General features: G+C 37.8%; 5 protein-coding genes across 8 annotated transcripts; 4 read left to right on the plus strand and 1 right to left on the minus strand.

Annotated features, from left to right (window-relative positions):
• Positions 1–535: 535 nt before the first annotated feature.
• LOC108599224 (circadian clock-controlled protein) lies at positions 536–1,551 on the plus strand. Of its 2 annotated transcripts, none has more exons than XM_017986020.1 (3): positions 536–631; positions 687–1,170; positions 1,227–1,551. In XM_017986020.1, the coding sequence occupies exons 1-3, from the start codon at positions 571–573 to the stop codon at positions 1,429–1,431; spliced, it is 750 nt and encodes a 249-aa protein (XP_017841509.1). In that variant the 5' UTR covers positions 536–570; the 3' UTR covers positions 1,432–1,551. The 2 variants fall into 2 exon arrangements, with proteins under 2 accessions (XP_017841509.1, XP_017841510.1); XM_017986021.1 differs by having other exon boundaries at positions 732–1,170.
• A 2,100-nt stretch (positions 1,552–3,651) lies between these two features.
• Positions 3,652–13,827, minus strand: LOC108600906 (COMM domain-containing protein 4). Of its 3 annotated transcripts, XM_017988733.2 has the most exons (5): positions 13,692–13,827; positions 13,506–13,635; positions 4,306–4,446; positions 4,021–4,252; positions 3,652–3,966 (listed from the first exon to the last, which is right to left on the minus strand). In XM_017988733.2, the coding sequence occupies exons 2-5, from the start codon at positions 13,584–13,586 to the stop codon at positions 3,746–3,748; spliced, it is 675 nt and encodes a 224-aa protein (XP_017844222.1). In that variant the 5' UTR covers positions 13,587–13,635; positions 13,692–13,827; the 3' UTR covers positions 3,652–3,745. The 3 variants fall into 3 exon arrangements, with proteins under 3 accessions (XP_017844222.1, XP_017844221.1, XP_017844223.1); XM_017988732.2 differs by having other exon boundaries at positions 13,506–13,827; XM_017988734.1 differs by lacking the exons at positions 13,506–13,635; positions 13,692–13,827 and adding an exon at positions 5,901–5,937.
• Positions 5,114–5,894, plus strand: LOC108600907 (leucokinin). Its single transcript, XM_017988736.2, has one exon. It carries the CDS (start codon positions 5,191–5,193, stop codon positions 5,710–5,712), a length of 522 nt encoding a protein of 173 aa, XP_017844225.1. The 5' UTR covers positions 5,114–5,190; the 3' UTR covers positions 5,713–5,894.
• LOC108600904 (pyruvate kinase) lies at positions 9,484–11,217 on the plus strand. The gene has a single exon (XM_017988731.2). The coding sequence runs from the start codon at positions 9,549–9,551 to the stop codon at positions 11,178–11,180; it is 1,632 nt and encodes a 543-aa protein (XP_017844220.2). The 5' UTR covers positions 9,484–9,548; the 3' UTR covers positions 11,181–11,217.
• A 304-nt stretch (positions 13,828–14,131) lies between the features above and the next one.
• Positions 14,132–21,723, plus strand: LOC108600569 (protein phosphatase 1 regulatory subunit 3C-B). Its single transcript, XM_017988236.2, has 6 exons — positions 14,132–14,684; positions 14,758–14,925; positions 16,471–16,815; positions 19,825–20,031; positions 20,100–20,412; positions 20,479–21,723. Exons 2-6 carry the CDS (start codon positions 14,834–14,836, stop codon positions 20,653–20,655), a joined length of 1,134 nt encoding a protein of 377 aa, XP_017843725.1. The 5' UTR covers positions 14,132–14,684; positions 14,758–14,833; the 3' UTR covers positions 20,656–21,723.
• Positions 21,724–22,059: the final 336 nt, after the last annotated feature.

Here is a 22,059-nt window from a genome sequence, read left to right on the forward strand (position 1 = left end):
TAGTTGGATTGCTTATCTGGATGAACTGTTTCGTGATAATAGCGATTTAAGCATTACACTAAATCGTTTGCTTAATGAACATTGGCTAGAAGTTTGGAATGAATGGGAGCCCAGAATATTAAAAGTATTTGAGAAAGTCAATGGAGTATTCAATAAAATCCCCTACGGTGCTCTCTTTCTACCAGCGTATTAACTAAAAGTGCAGACTATATAAAACTCAGAGTTAATATCGTTAGTAAACTATGTAAATAATTTATAAGCTGACATAACTCTTGTCTTGACTGTTGTTTATTGCGAGTTCTCAAGGCTCCGATGAGCAGTGAGTCAGCAATCTCAGTCGATGAGCATAGGTTAATAAACTAAAGTCTCTCTCTAACTGTATATTTTAAAATCGTTTTTATATAACTACTCTCGCTAGAGCTTGCTCTGCTAGTGCACTCGCTGTACACAAACTGGTTCTAAATTCAATTTACAATGTTGAATAGTTGTTCATTGAATAGTATCTAGTTATTGTTAGTACAACTATTGAGCGCATAGCACGCAAATTCCAAAGCAAAAATCGTCTAAAAAATGTTTTACATATTAAATTTTTGCTATATAATTGCTATAGCAACTTTTTGTGCAGCCTTGCGTAAGTATTTAATAAAAATATATTGCAGCTTATATTAAACAAAAGTCTGCCACAGCTCAGAACGTAACTAAATGTCATTTTGGTGATGAAAAATGTCTAGTCGACAGCATAAACTTTGTTATAAAGCATTATCGCAAGGGTATACCGGAGATTGGATTAGGACCAATTGATGTTGTCAATATTGCGGATGCGCCTTTAATAAAATCAGTTCACGTGGGTGCCTTTTGGTTGGACGTTTCGCTTACGAATCAAGCAAACTATGGATTTGAGAATACCACAGTTACCAAAGTTCAGGGACTGGCTAAAGATCCCACTTCACAAACGATAACTATATCCGGACGCATACCTAGCTTGGTGCACAGAGCTGATTTCTCCGCCAGTTCACATATTTGGCTGGTGAAAATGAACATGACAGGTGAGGCGACATCGGAGTTTCTCAACTTGATGTTTACACTAAAGTTAAAAGTTATACTGGACTTTCGTAATAACAAACGTTATCTGAGAATCTATGAGCTGACGCCAAGCGTCGAAATCGATCGGTAAGTAGTACAGTCTATAGTCTATAAAGTTAATAAATTGTTTGTATATATAACAGTTGGATTATATATCTGGATGGTTTGTTTCGAGAAAACATGGATATGACTATAACACTGAATCGTGTAATCAATGAACGTTGGATTGAAATTTGGAACGAATGGGAACCAAAGGTATTGAAAATATTTGCTGGCGTCTTTTTGAGCATGGTCAAGGATATATTTGATCGCATATCCTATGATGATTTATTCTTACCAGATGACTAAGCTTATAAATTATGAAATTATTTTAGCAAATAGTTGGTCGCTCACACTCTGCGAAACCAACTAAAGCTCATCAAATTAAATAATGCCACAGTTGCTGCCCCCTTTAGGCATTTAGCGAAACGTTTATTTCATTATTACGCTCGAGGGCGAAAAATACGGCAAGTGCACAAAAGTCAAATTGAAAAAGTCAAAAAGTGTTGTACGGCATTTGAGCGCGAAACCCCAAACAATGAAAACAAAACGAGGGTTGACTAAACCGAGCCCACCCACCCACAGGGGTTGGACTGGCAGAAACTAAGTGCCGTAACGGGCAAGGACACCAACAACAAGCAGTGCTACCCCAACTACCAGCAAGAGAGAGAGAGAGAGAGAGAGGGACGCTGCTCAAATCACATGCATACGGTTTTTAAGTTTTCTGCTTTGTCATATGCGTAAGTGCGTGGAGATGAAACTGTAGATACAGTTGTAAAGATATGGTAAAAGGCGCGTAATGTGACAGCAACGTCGTTGCCCGTTGTTAGGGGCGGCAGACAGACAGACAGACAGTCAGAATAGAGTACACATGTTTAGGCGTTACCAGCCAGCGACAGATTACAAATGGAGGAGGAGACACACTATGACGTAGCTCATAGCGAGGGTAGACAGGGAAATTTGGAGTTTGAGAAGCGCAGAGAAGACCACGCTTAGTAGATATTTGAAGCTACCCTCGCTGTGGAAATATTTTTGGCAGGCATCAAACAAGTTTCAGCTTGCCATATCCTTTCTATCTGCACCCATCTCCATGTATCCGGAATTACGTGACATTGCTGCTCATATTGTTGACATTGTCCCGTCCTGTTTAACACGCGCAAATGTTTAGTTAGCATTTGTTGGTGTAAATACCAACAGCTGAAATTAAATGTTAACAAAATAGTTGCCCGAGTAATTGGCAACATTTATTTACCTATAGCTTTTGTGTGTGTGTGTGTGCTCAAATCAATGCTGCACTTTATTGGAGAAAATTTAATTAAGGGCGCGCGCACAGGTGACAATCTCTGAAAGTTTGCTATAGACCATCATAAATCAAAGCTTAAGCGTAGCATTTGAAAAAAAGCAAATGCTAAAGAGCAGAGAGAGAACGACTGCTGCAAGTGTCAGAGCAACATGTGGCCGCCAAACAAAAAAATTTCTGCCAAAAAGCATAAAAAATCAACGCAAATTAGAAAAAAATATTTGAGTGCTGCTGCTGTTGCTGCTTGCGCGTACTTGAGACATTTGCTGACATGGTCAAGTTTAATTGAAAAAATAATACAGACCAAATTTGTTATAAAATATAAGAAATGCTATATTCATACATAGCGTGACTTTTGGCCTGACACTTAACGCTGCGCAGCTGCTCTTAATTAGAAATATTAAAACGCTGCGAAATTAATTTATTCTTTTTTTGTATTTTTTATTTGAAATTCTCCTTCATTCTCATTTTTTTTGTTTTTACTGCAGATAATTTTTAATAACCTGCCCTGTGCACAAGGCAAAAGGATGCGCCAGTAATTGCTGTGCAAAAGGACAAGAAAGGCACTGCGCGTTGAAATTCACCTCAGTTTGAGGGTGAAAGGCTACACTTTCTGCTCCATCTTTTTATTAACAAATTTCACTGCACGTTACGTTATAATTATTAATTGGGCAGAGGTACATGGTTAAAAATCTTTGCACAGGTTGCACGCCAGTTGATTAAATTTGACACACTTCAAGGTAAATTGAGCGAGAGCAACGGGAGGGTGCAGTGCTTGGTCTATTTTTGCATTAAAAAGGGTTAAATTTGTGGTTGATTTTTGGGGACATTTATATGAGTAATTTATGGTTAAAAGACGATAAGAGAAACGAGGCTAGAGATCAGCAAAATTATAATAATCATATACAAAAGGGAAGCATTTAAAAAAGTGTAATTTAAATAATAAAAACTTAAGTGATAACTAAGAAATACCTAAAAATAAAAGAAATACCTATAGAGCTTGTACTTTTTGAAATGTAGCCAAGACACAAACATTTGCATAGCAAAGTCACAAACCAGCTTTTAACAGCCCTGGTGTAGCAGCATATTGTGCTTTGGCTGGCAGCTATTCGATTAACCGTTCATTGAATTTAGGTCTAATGCTGGGCGGACTTTTTGAAATTGGTTGCAGCTATTGTCAATATACAAGATGTGATACTTATTTAGCCAGTTATAATACCTAAGTTAAGTTAACTACATGAAGAAAAAAATGTATTTCAATTACAAACTCACATTCCAAACTCCAACTTTCCAACATCCAATGCTCTCTGCATTACTTTATCACTATGTATTATTTTTATTTTCATATTTAAGCATAATATCACGCGCCATCTTCATTTCATCCAGCAAAGCACCCAGCTGAGCACTTTCAATATTAACAATATGTGTGGTATCCTTTGGTAAACCATCTACCAACTCCTGCGAGATTTTTAGTTCCAAGGTTGCACAATTTGGAGGAGTATCCCCCTGCGAGGTTATATTACGTACACTTTGTAGTTCATTAACTGAAAAGAACGCATGAGACAATTAAAATAAACATTACAGTTTGGCATAGTTACTTTTAAAGGTCTTATCAATAAGTTTTTGGCGTATACTGGCGGCATGTTCATGCAGCACACTACACATGGCAGCTGCATGATCCTTTGGCAGGCCTAGCTGCTGGATTTCCTCACCAAAGATAGCCTCGGAGCAGCTATAACGTGCTGCATTGGTGAGCATATAGTGAACGCAGGCAACAGCTGTCTTGCCATCATTTGTAGCTGAGGCTGTGAGAGATTTGATAGCAGCTTCCTAAAAGTAGATCAGTTATTCAATGTTATAGTGTATTGTAGCTGCTTACTTACTTCAAACTGCTCACCACTGATACGCTTGGCCACCAGCTGCGCCAATTGCTCCAGATTCTGCACGCTGAGATTGGAAAGAGTAGCAATGATTTCAGCTAAAACCCAATCAGGACAATCGCCATCGCCACAGAAGCGAAATTTCTGTAAAATTGCAAAGGAAATTGTGCGTTAATAAATAGATAACAATGAAGTGCAAACCCACTTGACGCCAACGCCAAGGCGTTGAGTATTCGTTACACGTCTGGGGGCGAGCATTAAATTAAAGAGCAGGAGCACCACGACGACGCAGCAACAAGTGGCACGCGAAAAGAAATGCGTAAAGTGTAGCATATTTGCATATGATTAATTTCATACGCTTGCCTGCTAATCAGCAAGCAATTTGTACAACTGTGCCTTGACAGCTTTACCCAGAAAAGGGGTGGCTGGGTGCTGGGGGTGTGGCAAGCAGCTAATGAGCAGCTATAGCTATAGCGACATGTTACATGTACAAGGGACAAGTTTCATGTGCGGCGCGTCACGTTTATCTATGGGCAAGGATTATAAATTTCTCAACTGGGGAGTACGAAAAAAGTAACTGCTATAAGCTTAAGAGCATGCCATAAATTTATGACACTTGTTGCAGACGAAAAAAAAAAACAAAGTGCGTTTGCTTGCTTATTAGTAGCAACTGCTCTTAGCCGTGTGTAACGGTTTAGAAATGTAAACGACAAACGTTTAAATAATTATTTTATGAACTTCAAACGTTGCCATTTGTCTGTGGGTGTATGTACGCGTCCTGGTCGGCTATATAAAGTCCTTGGACTGCGCCAATTGCCTGCACAGTTGCTCACAGCCAATCAAGGAGTGCACATCAGTTCATTTGGAGTAACTGATACTAGAACAAAAATGTTGAGCATTTGGCGTTTGCTCTTTCTGCTGGGCATATGCACGCAACTATCGCTATCACATGCCGCCTCGGATCTGGAATTGACCACCTGCCAGCTGCAGCTGGCCAAGTATCGCAAATTTATACTGCAAGCCATACTAAGCTTTGAGGATGTATGCGATGCTTACAATTCGCGTCCAGTAACGGCGGAAGATCCAAGCGAGGGCGACAGCTGGCTATTCCATCAGTACGCACCACCACCCACTTCACAACGCGGCGAGATCTGGGCCTTCTTCAAGCTGCTTATGGCGCAGTTTAATGATGTGGAATTCGCTGGCATAATAAGGGATGCAGTGCTGGAACGCTGCCGCTTTAAGCTGCAACGCGACAACAAACGAAATTCCGTTGTGCTGGGCAAGAAGCAACGCTTCCACTCATGGGGTGGCAAACGCTCGCCGGATTCGCAAGAGACGCTAACAGCTGCTGGCACTGGCGCTGGCACAGGCGAGCATAATTATTACTATAAATTTCCAACTAATTAAGCAAATTGGATTGTAAGCTGCCGTCAGACGCCGGGGCTCCAATAAGAAGACGCAAGACGTTTTTGCCACTTTCGTTTTTCTTTGCTTTAAAATCCAAAAATGTATGAATCGCCAACTAAACGGTTAAGCGCAGCACTTACTCTTAATATTTAAATAACTATTACAATAAAATTGCCACGGTTACTCACCATTTTTGTGTAAATACTTTAATTTGCAATATTGTTGCTTTTTTTCCGCCAGGGCTGCACTAAACTGAGCAAAAATGGCGCGCGCGATAAAAAGTCTACACCTGCTCGATAAGCCAACCGATCACTTATCGAGCAGCTGCTTTTGTTTGGCGCAAAAATTTCACTTATTTGAAATTGCTTGTTGTAATCTGTTCATATTGAATATTATGAAAATCGATGAAAACCATGTGGTGTTTTTGTGGAAAACGAAATGATACCCATTGTGTAAGGTTTATTTCAATATATGCAATTGTAAACACATTGTAAGCGCATGTAAATAAAGAACATTTTGAACTTAGTCTGGCGCTTATCACTGGGATGCACGCCTTTTAAAAATAGCTATGCCCTGCTAACAACGCCTCTTAACACACACCCATTTCCAGCAACCTCTCACCCGAAAGTGCATTATCAACAAAATTCCCAGTTTTAGGCGCTATATTGCAGCTGAGATAACCTGTTAGGCAGAGTCCACTACTAGTAGTACAACGTGGTCGTCGACACAGCACAAAAAAAGGTATATGTGCACATATATAAGAGCCTTGTCTATAAATATGAGAAAGAGGCAGTCAGTCGCTTTGCATGTGCACTAAATTATCTCATCTCAGAGCAGTTCAGGGGCTCAGTAGTATGAGAGACACGCTGAAAACAAATGCTAAACTAATCGCGCCTAACCCAAGCTACAAATCTACAAATCTAATTTCGCATACCTATTAAAACAATTTATAATTAATCAAAAAATATGTAAATATAACGCTTTGCAATATTATTTTTTATTCTCGACTGTCAAGATGCACGGCGCCGAGATTTCAAGCCTAGGGGTTTTCTCGGGCAAACTATAAACATCTGATTAAATGTAGATTAAGATTAGACTGCAGCTTAGATTAGGTGGGCGGATGTTCAATAACAACAGCCCTGCAAGTCAAACTGATTATATAAATGTAAAGCGTTCTAAAAATAATTGCGAACTTGGTAAAAATACTAATTGATCTCTTGAACTTGATATTTTCTGAAGCGCACAATTTAAACACGGAACATTTCCCGGAAAGCTTTCGCCCAGCTGCATTACATGGCTCAGTCAGTGGCATGCCCATATGATCAGTTCAAGGCCCTGTCCGGAGGCTATCGGAAATTGCATATAGGTATATATATGCGCCATAAATCATATAACACCAAAAAATGCATTAAGGAGGATCGCCGCTCATTATCAAAAGCCGCGTCTTAAAAAAATAGGCAATCGAAAATTCCAAATAAAGTAAGAAAAAATAAAATGAAGTCTTCCATTCATTGTCTGTATTAATTTGCATGTATAAAGAAATTTCAAAAAATGATATGCCTATCGTCTTATGCTTATTCAAATGCAGCAGACAAACAAAACAAAAGAAAAGAAAACATAATAATGTTTTATGTGAATGAAAGAGATGATAATAATAAGTTAGAACGCAATTGGATGCTGTGGGGGGCACAACTTTTTGACTTCAAAAAATAATTTGATAGCAGATACAAAATACCTCCAACCACTTTCATGCTAACAGTCATTTCTTCATCTTATATAAACAGAAACTAGGGCAACATATACATAGAGCTCGGCAGCAGATTAAACATAGTCCAAAAATAATCATTAAAAAATAAATATATATAAAGCGAAAAAAATTCAGCACATAGCAGCAACAACAACAGCAGCACATTACGCTTAAATTTAGTCATTGAACTTAACATTGGCAAAGCAAGACGGCGCCCAATAGTCATAGATAGAGATAGACGACTTCATAGTTCAACATTTGTCGCGCGACAACAAAAAACATTAGGATTTTATAGCTCAGGCATTGCTCTTTAAGACTGGAATAAACATAAGAGCGTCAGATAACGTGAGATTCATGGAGCGAGCACCCACATGCAATAAAATATAAATTTCTGTCGGTTGCTGCCCCCAGGTGGCCTTAGCAGTGTGGGCGCTAAAATATTTGCAACAGATTTCGAAAAACTGCATTTGATTTATAGCGCTGCTTTATAAGTGGGCATAGATTTTCTAATCAGTTAAGCCCCCCACACACTATCAATGCACAAATTATTGCAACTGCTGCATAAAAAATTCCAAAATCACGTACTAAACGTGTGAAAATGTTTGACACCTACAACTATTTAAATAATAATTGATACTGTCAATCATAGACATCAAGTCTGTGCGATTGACGTCACTAGCGTGTTACGAATATATTTTGCAATAATTTGTAGCAAGTGTCGCTGCAATTGATTTCTAGCTAGATTAGATTATTGACCTTTTATACAGTTTTATTATATTACTGCGCAGGACTAGGACTATAAAATTAAATTAAATTAAGATTATGCACTATAAGAATTTTTATAACATTTTCAAATACATGTTTAGTCAACAGTGGAAAATTTTTCAATGCAATTTTTATAAATCGTTGACTTTTTTACAACAAAGCCTGCAATCATGTCAGTAGTTATTAATACACAGTTTTAATTACATATACTATATGTATGAACATAATTATGTGTGTACGTTAAAAAAAAGAAGATTATTAATCAGCCTTTAACAATTTTTTTTAAGTACCCTCCCTGATAAGCCAAAAGGTGACCTAGTTGAGACTAATGAGTGTTTTAAAAAATTATTGGGGTTCGCAAAAGATTAAAATTAAATAGATTAACTAATGAAATACTCTTTCTATTCATAAAATCTTTAATATATAGCTACTACACTGCAATTCTTAAAGCTGCTGCTCTAATTGTTGCTCGCATTTTCATGAAAATGTAAACAAAACTTCTAAGAAAAGAATCTGAAGCTAAACAAAACTATTTGTAGTACGAATTAACTGCAAATTGTAGTTGAAAGTTCATTGTGCCCTCAAGAAAATGTAGTACAAAGTTTGGCACAATAAATTTTATATGTTAAACTAATAAAACAATTGCTGGCGCCAAAATATATATATACACATGTCTGTCGACCTTATAGCGAAGGTTAATTCAATTAAATTCAACAAAAAATTTAAGCGACAGCTGACAAATAGCAAGGCGCAAATGTGAAAACTCAAAAGCAAACAAAACATTAGAAAAATTAAATATTTACCTGCGCGACACGTTTGGCAAATAGTTAGCACTGAGTCAGCTTCTCGCTAGTCTACGCGTTTTCTAGTTGCGTCTAGTGCCGCGCTATAGATACATTTGTATCTCATAGTGCAATGCACGCGTTCAGCATTGAGCTGCAACTGCAACATGCCGAGTTATGTTTGCCTTGTTGCACTTTTATGTTAATTGTGACATAAACCGGAAACCGGCAGCAAGTCGTACCAGTTTTCATATAATATACGCCTATATTCAACTTAATTTAAGTGTAAAAGAAAGGCGGAATCGCTTGAGGTCGGTCATGTATTTTTAGTTTCAAATTTTAGCACTTGAGGTGTTTGCCAAAAATTAAGCAAATTGGCAATCAAATTAGTGAATCAATTAGACCAAAGCAATTGTGTAATGTAAACAATATAAGACGCACTAGCAGCGGTATAAACTTCATATTTAAATAATAAATATTTTTGTAGCATAACATATATAAAACTAAATTTTTCGTGACTATAAATTTTGACTTTATGCAAGATGGCAAGCAAGGAACTTAGCAAGAAGAACTCAACCCAATTGGCCCATTTGTGTGAGCTCAGTGCTAATCCGAAAAAGCTGCCAGGACGTCGTCTGGTTACCATTATTGCAACAATATCTAGAGCAAGTCGAAATGCAGAAATGATTTATCAAATGTTAGTCAAGGGTGTGAAGATATTTCGCTTAAACTTTTCGCATGAATCGCATGAAGCGCACACAGAGACTATTGAAATGATAAAAAATGGCATACAACGCATAAAGAACGAGACAGGTGACACTATAACAGTGGCCTATGCTGTAGATACCAGAGGTCCACAGATACGCACGGGTTTACTGGATGGTGGTAATAGCATTGTATTGCGCATTGGAGAGACCATACGGCTTTCGATCAATAGAGATCTATATGATAAGGGCGGCAAGGAAGCCGTTTATGTGGACTATCCGAACATTATAAATGTAGCAAAACCAGAAGATCGCGTTTTCGTCGATGATGGCAAACTCTTCTTTACAATACTCGAAGTTGGTGTGGACGGACTGCTGTGTGAGGTAATACAGGGTGGCACACTTGGACCCAATTGCAATGTTATACTACCTGAAGTGGAAATCGACTTGCCTGCTGTTTCCGAAAAGGATATGGACGATATACAGTACAGCGTCAGATCTAATGTGGACATAATATTTGCATCGGGTGTGCGTAATGCCAAAAGCATCAAAGAACTGCGTTCGGTGCTGGGTGAAAAGGGCAAGCATATTAAGGTAATAGCCAAAATTGATAGCAAAATAGCGCTAAGCAGAGTACCGGAGATAATGAATGCTGCCGATGGACTTCTATTAAGTCGCGCTGACTTGGGCACACAGATACCCATAGAAAAGTTATTCGTTACACAAAAGACAGTGTTGGGTCAATGCAATAAAGCTGGGAAGCCCATAATAATTGCTTCCAATATACTCGAATCGATGCGTTATAATCCATTCCCTACACGTGCTGAATCCTTTGATCTGGCAAATGCTGTAATCGATGGCGTCGATTGCATACTGCTCTCTTCCGAAGTGGCTATCGGACTTTATCCCATGGAAACTGTCGAAATGTGTGATACGCTATGTCGTGAAGCAGAGAAGGTTGTTTGGTATCGCAATCTATTCGAAGATTTGGTGCATGAAACCTACGGCGAACTGGATGCTTCACATTCCGTTGCCATAACTGCGGTGGAAACTGCGAAGCGCGTAAAAGCGACGCTTGTTATAGTACTAACAACTTCAGGACGTTCGGCAGCGCTTTTGAGTAAATTTCGACCACGTTGTCCCATATTAGCTGTTACTAGATGCGAAAAAGCAGCGCGTTGGATCTATTTGCATCGTGGAGTCTTTCCGCTGCTCTATAACGCGGAATGCAATCAAATTTATGCCAATGATGTGGATGCGCGTGTGAAGTTTGCACTAATAAATGCCAAAAAGAATGAGCTCATAAATGATGGAGATCCCATAGTTATAGTAAGTGCCTGGAAGGATGGCGGCGGCTTTACCAATAATGTGCGTGTTGTTTACGCTTTCTTCGAAACTGATCGTATTGACTGTCTGTTCCGAGCCGATAAAGGTGGCTCAATTAAGAATACTGCGCTAAATGCAAAATAATTGTTAAAAGTTCATAGTAATAAATATTTTGTAATATTTTGTATATACTTGTAAAAAAGTGCTGTAGTCTATTAGTCAACGCCTGCTAAAGCGAAAGTAAACTTATAGCAAATATTTATATGGACAAACAAGCTATATACATTATCTAAGGTAAATGCAAAAACGAGACTTGAACGCGTCTATCGACAGCTAAACAAACAGTCTAGACTGCCACTTTAATTAGAACCCGAAAAAAACTGCAATGCTAGATAAGCAAAACTGTTTGCTTTAACAAACATGGGATGGGATGGGAGTTTGTTATCAGCTGGTCTATAGCATAATTATTATAGTCCGACGTCGCGCCGTACTTGATGTCAATGAAACAGTTTTTCAAACATATACTCATATGTATTTATTTATGGGCTTTACTATCGATTGTGGTCCACAAGCGTTAAACGTGATCAGCTCGTGCTCGGGCCAGATCGAGTGACAGTTGTAAAGTCTTTAAATAGACTTAATGCTGTCTGCTCTGCGCCTACACACGCATTTAATATTTGCATAATAAATCGCATAATTAAGTTTAAGCGATGAACAGCCAATGGAAAATTACGCGGCTCTTATTACGCGATGCAAATATAATAAATAAATAAAACAAACAAAACATATATTGATGATTGATTAGAGTGCAATTTGTGCTAAGCGCCTTTTGCATTGAACTCAAGTATAACTTGGTTAGTATATATTTATTTTTAGTTGAATTTAATAGTTTTTAATTGCGTTGCCAAAAAGAAAATTCAAATTTCTATTGCCAAAAGTTTTATTTGGCGCTGATCACGCCTTGGGCAGCTGCTCTAGGTCAGTTACAAGCATGATATATATCTACTATATCTACCAAAAATTATGCTGCGTAGTACATCAGCTCCCTAGCTATATATGTATGTTCGGAGGATTCCGTACGATAGAGATAGAGAGAGATACAGTGTTGATAAGCAAGGGACGCGCGCCACGTTTCTAAATTTAAACTTTTGTGCATATATAAATTATTTGCTACAAATTGTGGTTACAGCTGTGTTTTTTTTTAGCAATCTAAAATATAATCTAAAATACTTATGGCGCCGCTGAGGTTTGCTGATTTTGACAGCTACATTGATTTCATCAGCGAGCAAAGTGAGGGAGGATTTTGTTTTCCAGCTCAAGATGTTTGTTTGCCAAGTTGTTTTGTTAATTATGCATTACATCCGCTGCTAGATTGCAATTTTAATTAACAATTAAAACTGCAATAAAAATAGATCAGCAGCTGTAGTATGAAAACTAAAAATTTATAGAAATGCTGCAGAAAAATTTCAAGTCCACATGGCTAGGCAGCCACTTGAAAGGGCAGTGCACCGAGAGGCGCTGCAAGGAAAAGAGAGGCCAGGCCAGGCCAGATCACCCTGAGCAGGCAGCAGCTTCATATACATACACAGATGTGCAGCATTTCCTAAATGGCATTGCCGGCAAAAAGCAAAAAGCTTTAACGAGCCAAGTTAAACCGGCTTTCAAGAGTTGGTTATGGCCAGTGGAGAGGGGGGGCAGGGGCAGGGGCAGCATGTCTAGGCGAACAAGTGCCGGCCGGCCGGCAAAAATCTTTAAAGCAAACTTCACTGATCGCTGCGGGCCTCAATGCAAATAAATTACTTGCAGTGGCTGTAACGCCCCATTGTCTCGCTATCTCTTTCGCACACTTATGCACTTGTATAGAAAGTGGCACATCACACTCGAAAAAAAGATCGTGCACCCTTTAAACAAAAAATCACAAAACCTGCATTATCATTAGCGATAAGACGCCAGCGACAGACGCTGGGTGAGAGCATTTCTCGAATCTCTAGCGACTACCTAACGCAAGAGGCAGCCATGAGGGAATGTCAACGAGTCACGCACACCAAACACGCACACACATGCAACACTCACACACACGCAGACGCACACGCATTCATAGATACAGCTGCCCATTTCCCCTGCTGCATAGACCCAAAATTCATCTATGATCATGAGGGTAAACAACGTTTAGCAAGCATGTGGGTTTTCATATGTTGCTGGAAGCATCTAAGTAAACGCACAGTTAATAAATATTATGCACATTTGCTTGCTTATTAAATCAAATATGTATTTAGTTGGAAAGCACTCGACTTAACATTACAAAGTAGAGCGCACATAAGAAAGCCGCTTAAAATATTTTTTTTATCGAGTTAACAATCTTTACACAATAGCCCCCAAAGCATAATTGATTTAGAGCTGACAAGCCGCCATAGACAATGTGAGAGAAACATAAATTGCAGTGGAAAAAGAAAAGCGTAGGCAACTTACACAGTCTGTAGGTGTCTCCCCCTCCCCACCAGCTCCACTTAAAGGTAAAAACCACTCAAAGTGCAGGTACTCAATGCACATTGAGTGCGCACTCAACGCAAGAGGCGCTCATTGGTTGAAGTTGGAATTGCTGCAAAGAGAAAGGCAAGAAAAACAGCTGTTTGCTGAATAACTGTGAATACATACGTTTATAAATTATGCACATTTGATCATAAAAAGCGAACGCACGAGCTAATGATTGTAATATTTATAACGCTCACTGATCATGTCTATCAGGCCTGACAATCAACTGTTGTGACTTTGTCTCCAATGTGCTGCGGCGGCGCCTAAAACTAAAACAAACAGAAATAGCAACTAAAACGAAACGAAACTAAATTAAAGCAACAACGACAACTATCGCTGCAATCGCTATGCAGTTACTCTCACCGCAAGCAGAAGCAAAGGTGTAGCGTAGAGAGCAACAGAGAGCGAGAGAGCGCGCGCGCGCGTCGCTGCCTGAGTTACACTCCTACGCAAAGGCAGCAGCAGCAGCGCTGTAAACGGTAAGAGAGCGCGCTCTCGCGGGCAGCGATCGAGGAGACTTGTCGTTTAGTTGGCCTGGCATCAACTTTTCATTCGTTTCTGGAACGTCTAGGCGTGCGGTACTAGTAGCCGGACCAGCAACTGGGCAAACAATAACAAAACGCGATGCGGGCATAATTATTTTCGTGTCGTTTTCCACAACTAAATAACTTAAATCAAAACCAAATACATATAGTTTAACTAAAACGCGCGTAAAATATTATATCAACTTTTGTAAATTGTATATAAGAAAATACGATCGTCGTTTTGTTTTGTGCGTGGCTGCCGCTGCTGCTGCTAAAAACCGTTTTGTGTGTTGTTTTTGTGTATTCAATATTTAAATTAAAAATCTTTTACACAACGAAAAGAAAATTTCATTGTCTGACGCGCGTTTGAAGCCCCATGAACAACGCGCGTGATGCACAAATGAAATCAAATCTACATAGAAGAAAGTTGAGCAAAAAGCAAAGCTAGAAGAAATCAAAATAAAGCAAAGAAGTAAAGTGATTACCACTAAAGTTCCTTATTAAGCAACACCAGAGAAAGAGAGAGAGAGAGAGAGAGAGAGAAAAAGAAAGAGCGAGGAACAAACAACAAAAATTCAAATTACAAGCAACGGTTAGTTTCTCAGCTAGAATAAATATTTGTATTGAGTGCAAACTTAATCAATTTATGCGTTTTTTATTTACAGGCCAGTTAATTACAACAAACAAAGTTCCTTGTTAATCAAAAACAGAGAATCGACGGACTAAAGCATATATAACAAAATGATTTCACACAGTCCACCCATATTCAGTCACAGTCCGCCCGTGAGTTTCTTGGCGGACTACATGAGCGGACATCAGCGTCAAGCACTAAAGTAAGTTAACCAAATCAATAAAAAATTTAAATCAATTAAGTGGCTTACAAAAATATTCGGCAAGCAATCAAAAATAGATAACAGCCTAGAAATGCATAAACATTAATTAAAATACTTGCAGTAAGCTTTTAAAAAAAAGTTAACTAATCACATTTATCTATAGATTAAGCCAGTGCATTCTACAAAAAACACTTGTGTACGTGTTTAAAGTGTATTAAAAAAAAGTGCTGATTGAAAAAAATTAAGTTAATGATAAACAAAACAGACTCGTTATGCATTCACTTAAAAATCAAAAGTGTAAGCATTGTAAACAAACGAATTTACATTGAATTGTTCAAAGTGCTTGCATATTAATTGTTAAACAATTGCGTTAAGGTCATTAACAGTTGCAGCAAAGATATAGCAAGGATTTAAGCAAACATCACAATCACATTTGTTTAAATATTTGCACACTCTAAAAATATATAAACAGTCAGTTCCATGGGTTGACAACAGTCTGGCAATAAACTTTTTGCTCTCACTTCAAGATCAAGGCGCTGAGCGATCAAAACAAACTTTTTTTTTTGTTGCTAAGTTTTAGACAATTAATGCGTTGGGTGGTTGGTGGGGTGGGGGGGGATTTGCCTGCTTGCTGAACATGTCTAGAGCAGCTGATGCTGATTGGCGACAAAAATGCGCGTGGCGCTTGAAAGAAATAAATTCTTCTTCATTTTCTGGGTGGAGGTCACTCGGCGAGATCTCTTGACGCAATTGATTTTTAAACGATGCTTGACCAAATTTGGTTGCTTCAGTGACTGCACACGCCCTTAATGCAGTGGCATAAATATATTTATAAACAGCTATAAATAAATGGCACGAAAATGTTTATAATATTTAAGGCGCATGTATTATTTAAAAACGCATAAAATCCCAAGTAACTCAGCTGTTATTATAATTAAATACAGCTTATCTAACTAAGCTGTTAAAAAATCCATTTGGCTGTAATAAGTTTTGTTAACTGCTTTAGATTAAAAGTGAGCACTAAATAAATTGTAATATTTAAATTAGATTTCTATGCTAATCTTATCAGCCATTGACTTTAGGCTCGGACTAGCCGAAATAATCATAAATTGATATGAGCTAAGTGAATCAGCAGAATAGGAAAAAAATAAGAACTGCAAACAAATGTCTTTGGCTGCTAAAAATAAAAACTTTAGCCAACAATGAATCATGGAATACCCGAAAGACAAACAAAGTACAAATATGTGCATTTCATTTGAATAGTACAAATCAAGTGCGTAGGTCGACTCAACACGCTTATCAATTTACAGTAGCTATAGATAGTAAAGTATAGTATAACAATATATATATATATAGTATGTAAAAAGTACTTGGAACAATGGCATGTTGAGTATTATCGCATAAAAGACAAGCGACAAGCTTATCAAGCGGGCAAAGCAAAGATTTACAATTGTCAGGCAGGCAGGCAGACAGTTTGTTTCGTTTTAAAAGACACAAAAATTAGCACAGCCTTTAATTTTAATCTCTTGCTCTTGCTTCTTGCAGCTACAATGACGAGGCAAATAGAGCGTCGCGTTATTGCCGCCCTCAGGCGGTGACGCTGGCCTCCAAAGCCATGGTCAACAATGCTGCCAATGCTACACAACAGTTGCCCGCCAAGACGGGCGGCACTCCACTGGGCGTGGGCAGTCGCTCCGGACGCAGCTACTTGGAGCGCATGGTCTCCGCGCCGCTGCTCAACACACAGCCCAAGTCGTGTCTAAGCCGCAAATCCTGCCTGCACAAAGCTAACCAAGCCAACACAATGGATGCTGCGCCCACGGAGCAGCCATCGACCACCGAATGCTGCAGCTCAGACGATGGAGTTGCCGCCAACTGCTGCGAGCAGAGGTAAGTCCCAATTGCATAAGTAACCGCAGCCCAGAGAGCTGACGTCAAGCCCAATGGGCGGCGCCGACAGCTTTAGTGGGTGTTGACCACAAATTGAACTACATTTGTGGTTAGGGCGCTGTCATTTGATAATGTCAATAGCACAAAAAAAAAAATGTATAACAAATTCAACAACTAAACAGCAGCATCCGTTGGCAATTAAACAAAATATTTTGCCTGCGCAGACGTCAACGCCGCCAACATATGTCAGTCTATATATAAAGCTGACTTGGCTATAATAAAAATTGCAATGCAAATAATATACAAACTAAATTAAAATAATGTACAAGTCCAACAAACGTCAAAGGCGTTTAGCCAGCGTATAAAAACTTGAAATTATTTGCACAATACCCAAACTTAACGCTTAGCCATATCATTTATCTTAAAAGCTTTGCCTCTGCACTTGAATTTGACATTTTAAAAAATGTTTAAAAATACATATATATGAAATTGAAAGTGCAGTCTACCCAACAAGTATATAGCGCACACTATTTTTGGTGTGGCAATGTCTAGACAGCACTGATAGCAACTATATATATATACCTTATATATAGCATGTTTTGAAACATGCATGTAGTAATTATCAATGTAAACCAGACGCACATTTGTAATGTTTGCGGTAACTACACTGAAAAAATACGCAACTAACTCATGTAACTCGAGTTTGACAGCAGCTAAAAAGCTCAAATTCAAGCTATATATAGTTTAAAGCAAGGGAATGTTATATATAAAGTGAGACATGCTATAACTTAGTGTTATATATAGTCCACGTCACACTTCGATTTGGCTGCGAGCTTAATAGATCTTTGACATTTTTGTATGCAGCAACATTAATCACAATTGAATACAACTGTCAGTTAAATATAACGCCTTGCTTAATTACCCAAAATATTAAACTGACAAGATCTCAGGCAAGGTACGAGCCAAGGCCAAAACAGCTGAGCTGATGAAAATTTCAAACAACTTGCTGTAGCTTTTAATTTTACGCTTTTCATTTGCTGTATTCAAGTATTACATGTTGAATTTATGTATATTAGTGTAATATATGTAGACAGCGTGTTTTTAATACATGCACACAGCACGTGTTCAAAATTTTGAAATTTCTGTAAATGTTTCGAGGCGCGCACACACAAAAATGTATAAAGCTGTAAAAATTTGTGTGCTAAGAAAATTTCTAAGCATAAATTTAACGCCTATGTTTGACTAATTAATACTAAACACCTACGCTTAGCTGAATAAGCTAAATTATTTATAAATTTAATGGACGGAACTAGAATCAGTTGAAGGCTTTTTGTAAAAAGTTCAGAACGCTTTTGACCTTAAGGCGAGCAATTGTATTAAATATTTTTAGCAAGTTCTTGACATAAATTAGTTGCGTTATTAGTTAGGTGATTGACTTTATTTAGAAAGCGTTGGTAATAGGATAAAGCCCTTTATGTAAACGCGTTTGCTTTCACGCTTAATTTTAAATGCGTTGACAGTCCCAGACACAAGTTTCTTGATTTTAAACCGGACACCCAAGCCAATGGTAATGCATATAAATGAGTGCAACCAAAAAAAAAAAAAAAAAAACTGAGAAAAGCATGTAAAATGAAACTCGTTCCCAGACGTGTGGCCTATAAAACGCATACGCCTCTTACAGAAAAAAAATAAACATATAACTATGTAAATTGCCTGACAGCCTAACAATTTTTCTTAGCCATAATTTTTGTTGCCGCAGTTGTCAAGACAGTTGAGAGCAGAAAAGCGCGTTACAATAAAATATAAATCGAGACGCTGCCTGCCCCCCTCACCACTGCCTCTCGCTTATGTGCCCCCCCATACGATAAGCAATCGCCCGATCGACGAGGCGACTATAAAAAATATAAAACCTGTTGAAGAAAATGCAGCGTCGATTGCACGCCAACGATGCGTGATCATCGTCGTATATGTTCAGCCAACAGCTGCGGGCTGTTTGATATTGACGTTGGCTAATAAGCGAACAGGCCAACTTTGGGCCAAATAGCTCACAACTATAGAGAGACGATGCTCTCTCTGCGGTTTGTTTATTGCTGTGCGCCTCAATAGAATTTCTTTTAGAGCTGGTCTAAACCGTTAACAAGCCCCTAAGAACTGTTTTTAGCCACATTATCTTATCGCTACTATTGCCTTATCAAGCTTGCAATTTTTATGTGCGGCTTTAAAAAAAAATTAAGGCTAATTATAAACAATAAGATATAAATTAAACGCATTTCAGCATTTCAAACATAATTCTATTCACACCTTCTGCCTATGCTGGGCGTGTTTTTATTTACAAAAAGCATTCCAGACTGTTTTTATTGGTTATTTTTCAGTAGCAATATTTTTATATTTTTTGCCAAAATACAAAATTCGTACGTGGCGTTGAAAATAGCACAAACAAATATATATATAATTATTATTCGGGAGAAAACTGTGACGCAAAAGTATATAAAACATAAAATGTTTTTATATAGACCATGGCTATATCGAACTTGTCACATGCAGTAAAAATAATGAGATATATATAATATATATTAAATGCCAAATTACTGGCAATGGCAGCGTCGACAGCTTCCGATTTGGCCCAGAAAATTTCGCCAAAAAGATTCTCTGCACTTTTTTTATTTGTCAAATTTAAACAAACTTTTTTTTATTTTGGCATGCGCTAAAAATAAAACTCATATTCCAAATTGCAACGACGCAGTTTCAATATATGAAATATAAACAAACCCATAAGCACTTTGCATAAATATAGCAGAGCAATGTTTAATGATACTTGACTTTGCTGACTTAATAAAAAAAAATGAGGTAGGGGGCCGTCACGAGAGCTGATAAGGCCAGGTTCAAGGTTAGTCTATTTAAAATAAAAATCACAGGTTCGCTTGCTCGCGCTCTTAATTTAGTTAAACACATTGAATTTGAATTTGAATTTGAATTTCATTGCTCTCTCTCTCTTCTCTTCTCTTGCAGTCGCTTGCGCAAAAAACATGTGATCTTTGCTGATGATGAGGGTCTGTCCTTGACCGAGGTGCGTGTCATGTCGGAGCCCTCGAATGTGCCGCCCTACTGGAGCATGAAGTTCCTGGAGCAGATAACACAGGGACTGGTCAGTCCACATCCGCCCGATCAATGGACCGTGGACTTTAAGCAGCCAGCCTCAGACTATTTGACATTTAGGTAGCTAAACAGAGTTAACACTGTAACACTATTAGAGCTACAATACGCACATTCTTTCCGCCAAATAGACAAAAAATCGAACGCGATTATGTCTCACTGGAGAATGTGATTGTCAAGGATGAGGAATCGATTGTGGTGGGCACCATCAAGGTGCGCAATATTGATTTCCAAAAGGAGATCATAGTGCGCGTCACCTGGGACGACTGGAAGAGTCAGCAGGACATCTTCTGCACCTTCGCACGTGCCTATGGTCCAGCCACCTGTGCACATGTCGTCTTTGATACATTCTCATTCAAAATAACGCTGCCGCCAAGCTCAAAGCGTTTGGAGTTCTGCATCTGCTATCGCACCAACGAAAAGGAATACTGGGATAATAATGATGTAAGTGAAAGCTTTCAAATACCCTTATTAGTACCTCTATTTAACTTTTGCTTTCTCTTTCTTTAGGGTAAAAACTATACCATCAGCAAGCGTTCGCCCTTCTACTATAATGCTCTGTCACCCTATGATAAGGGTCAAAATCGCAACTCCAGTCAAATGCGCTCCACACTAACCGATGCCATAGCCAAAGCTCAGCAAGCCAATGGACCCAATAGTCCCGAAGCAAATACGCCCTATTGGTAAACCTTAGCGCTGCTTCCAAGTCCTAGTAATTGTCGCTCTCTTTAGTTAAAATTGATTTTTGACTAAGGTATCAAGCATTGAATTTTATAGTGGGGGGTTATATACTTTAGTTGTTATTTGTTCAAATACAACTTTATTTTTTTGTAAACCAAACTTGGTACAAATTTCAAGCGTGCCATTTGTTAGCAAGTTTCCTATTGGTACAATCAAACAGAAACTACTTTAAAAACAAAACAAATCAAAAATCTAAGTGAGTTTTCTAAAAACGTAACGCAACGGAATTTCAATAACAATTTCTACCTATTTTACTCTTGTACATCATATACTATCTATAACTTTACAAAGTTTATGTTTGATTGTGTTATAATTATCAAATTTTATGTTTGTATGTATGCCTGTGTGATTGTCTACTATATAAAGCTGATATTAGTTTAAAAAACGATCAAAAAAACAAATAAATACACTAAAAATTTACACTATTCAGTAACAACTTATAGCGTGCATTATCCTAGCAAACCATTGTTTCGAAATTTTCTGAAAAGAAACCATTATTAAAAAAAACCCATACAACGAATATGAATTATAGCTTTAAGTTTTTATGAAAACTTTTACAAAAACGACAAAAAAAAAATATGAGTCAAAGTGCTCGACTATTATAATTTTTTTTTGGTTATTTGAAACTCTAAGACTGAAAATGGCTTGTTATGGAGAAAACACGTCCTTCAATACAATACAAAAACAAATTAAAAGATTTATAAAAAAACGTAAACATCACCTAAACAACAAAATATATGTACATCTATGTCTCTATTTTGTGCCCGACTTTGTAACTTAGTTCTTAAGCAATTTGTACATACAAAGAGATAAAACATATACCAGAAAATTGCCTGTTAAATACATTTATATAAACTATATGCGTTTAGTTTAATAAATATTTTAGCTGTAGTGCTTAGAGGTTATTTAGTTTTAAGCCCAACCAACATACAACCTATTTCCCCTACAAAAATAAAACTGACAATAAAATACGCAATCTATTTTCTTAACTGTAACTGTAACTATGTTTATTTAGTTTTTAACTGAATATAAAACAAAAAATAAAATTTTGAAAAAATATATTTAATAAACATGCGAAAAGGTTTTTCATTTCAACCAAAAGTCAGCGCTTACTTTTATTGTAGTTAATACTACCGTTACGCGCTTACTGACGTAAACTATGTATACTATATGAATAATGCTTTTCAATATCAGCAAATATTTGCCAGCAGCTCACAGGTTATCGTTATAGTCGTTATCTGGCTTTATAGTATAGGTTTATTGACTGTGTTTATGCAATTCCATACCCCAGTGCACATCCGTTGGAGATTCCATAAGTTTTCATTAAAAAATTGAATAAAACCATTCATG

The sequence above is a fragment of the Drosophila busckii genome, chromosome 3L, assembly GCF_011750605.1.
Source record: "Drosophila busckii strain San Diego stock center, stock number 13000-0081.31 chromosome 3L, ASM1175060v1, whole genome shotgun sequence".
In the NCBI taxonomy this organism is placed as follows: Eukaryota; Metazoa; Arthropoda; class Insecta; order Diptera; family Drosophilidae; genus Drosophila; species Drosophila busckii.

What these genes read in the sequence shown, in the direction of transcription:
- LOC108599224 (XM_017986020.1), top strand. Translation starts at nt 571, where the DNA reads ATGTTTTACATATTAAATTTTTGCTATATAATTGCTATAGCAACTTTT. An exon ending in AACTTTTTGTGCAGCCTTGC is followed by an intron (nt 632 to 686) that starts GTAAGTATTTAA and finishes AGTCTGCCACAG; the next exon opens with CTCAGAACGTAACTAAATGT. An exon ending in CCAAGCGTCGAAATCGATCG is followed by an intron (nt 1,171 to 1,226) that starts GTAAGTAGTACA and finishes TATATATAACAG; the next exon opens with TTGGATTATATATCTGGATG.
- LOC108600907 (XM_017988736.2), top strand. Translation starts at nt 5,191, where the DNA reads ATGTTGAGCATTTGGCGTTTGCTCTTTCTGCTGGGCATATGCACGCAA.
- LOC108600904 (XM_017988731.2), top strand. Translation starts at nt 9,549, where the DNA reads ATGGCAAGCAAGGAACTTAGCAAGAAGAACTCAACCCAATTGGCCCAT.
- LOC108600906 (XM_017988733.2), bottom strand. Translation starts at nt 13,586, where the DNA reads ATGTGCATTGAGTACCTGCACTTTGAGTGGTTTTTACCTTTAAGTGGA. An exon ending in GGGAGACACCTACAGACTGT is followed by an intron (nt 4,447 to 13,505) that starts GTAAGTTGCCTA and finishes GCAATTTTACAG; the next exon opens with AAATTTCGCTTCTGTGGCGA. An exon ending in TATTGATAAGACCTTTAAAA is followed by an intron (nt 3,967 to 4,020) that starts GTAACTATGCCA and finishes CGTTCTTTTCAG; the next exon opens with TTAATGAACTACAAAGTGTA.
- LOC108600569 (XM_017988236.2), top strand. Translation starts at nt 14,834, where the DNA reads ATGATTTCACACAGTCCACCCATATTCAGTCACAGTCCGCCCGTGAGT. An exon ending in TCAGACTATTTGACATTTAG is followed by an intron (nt 20,032 to 20,099) that starts GTAGCTAAACAG and finishes TCCGCCAAATAG; the next exon opens with ACAAAAAATCGAACGCGATT. An exon ending in AATACTGGGATAATAATGAT is followed by an intron (nt 20,413 to 20,478) that starts GTAAGTGAAAGC and finishes CTCTTTCTTTAG; the next exon opens with GGTAAAAACTATACCATCAG.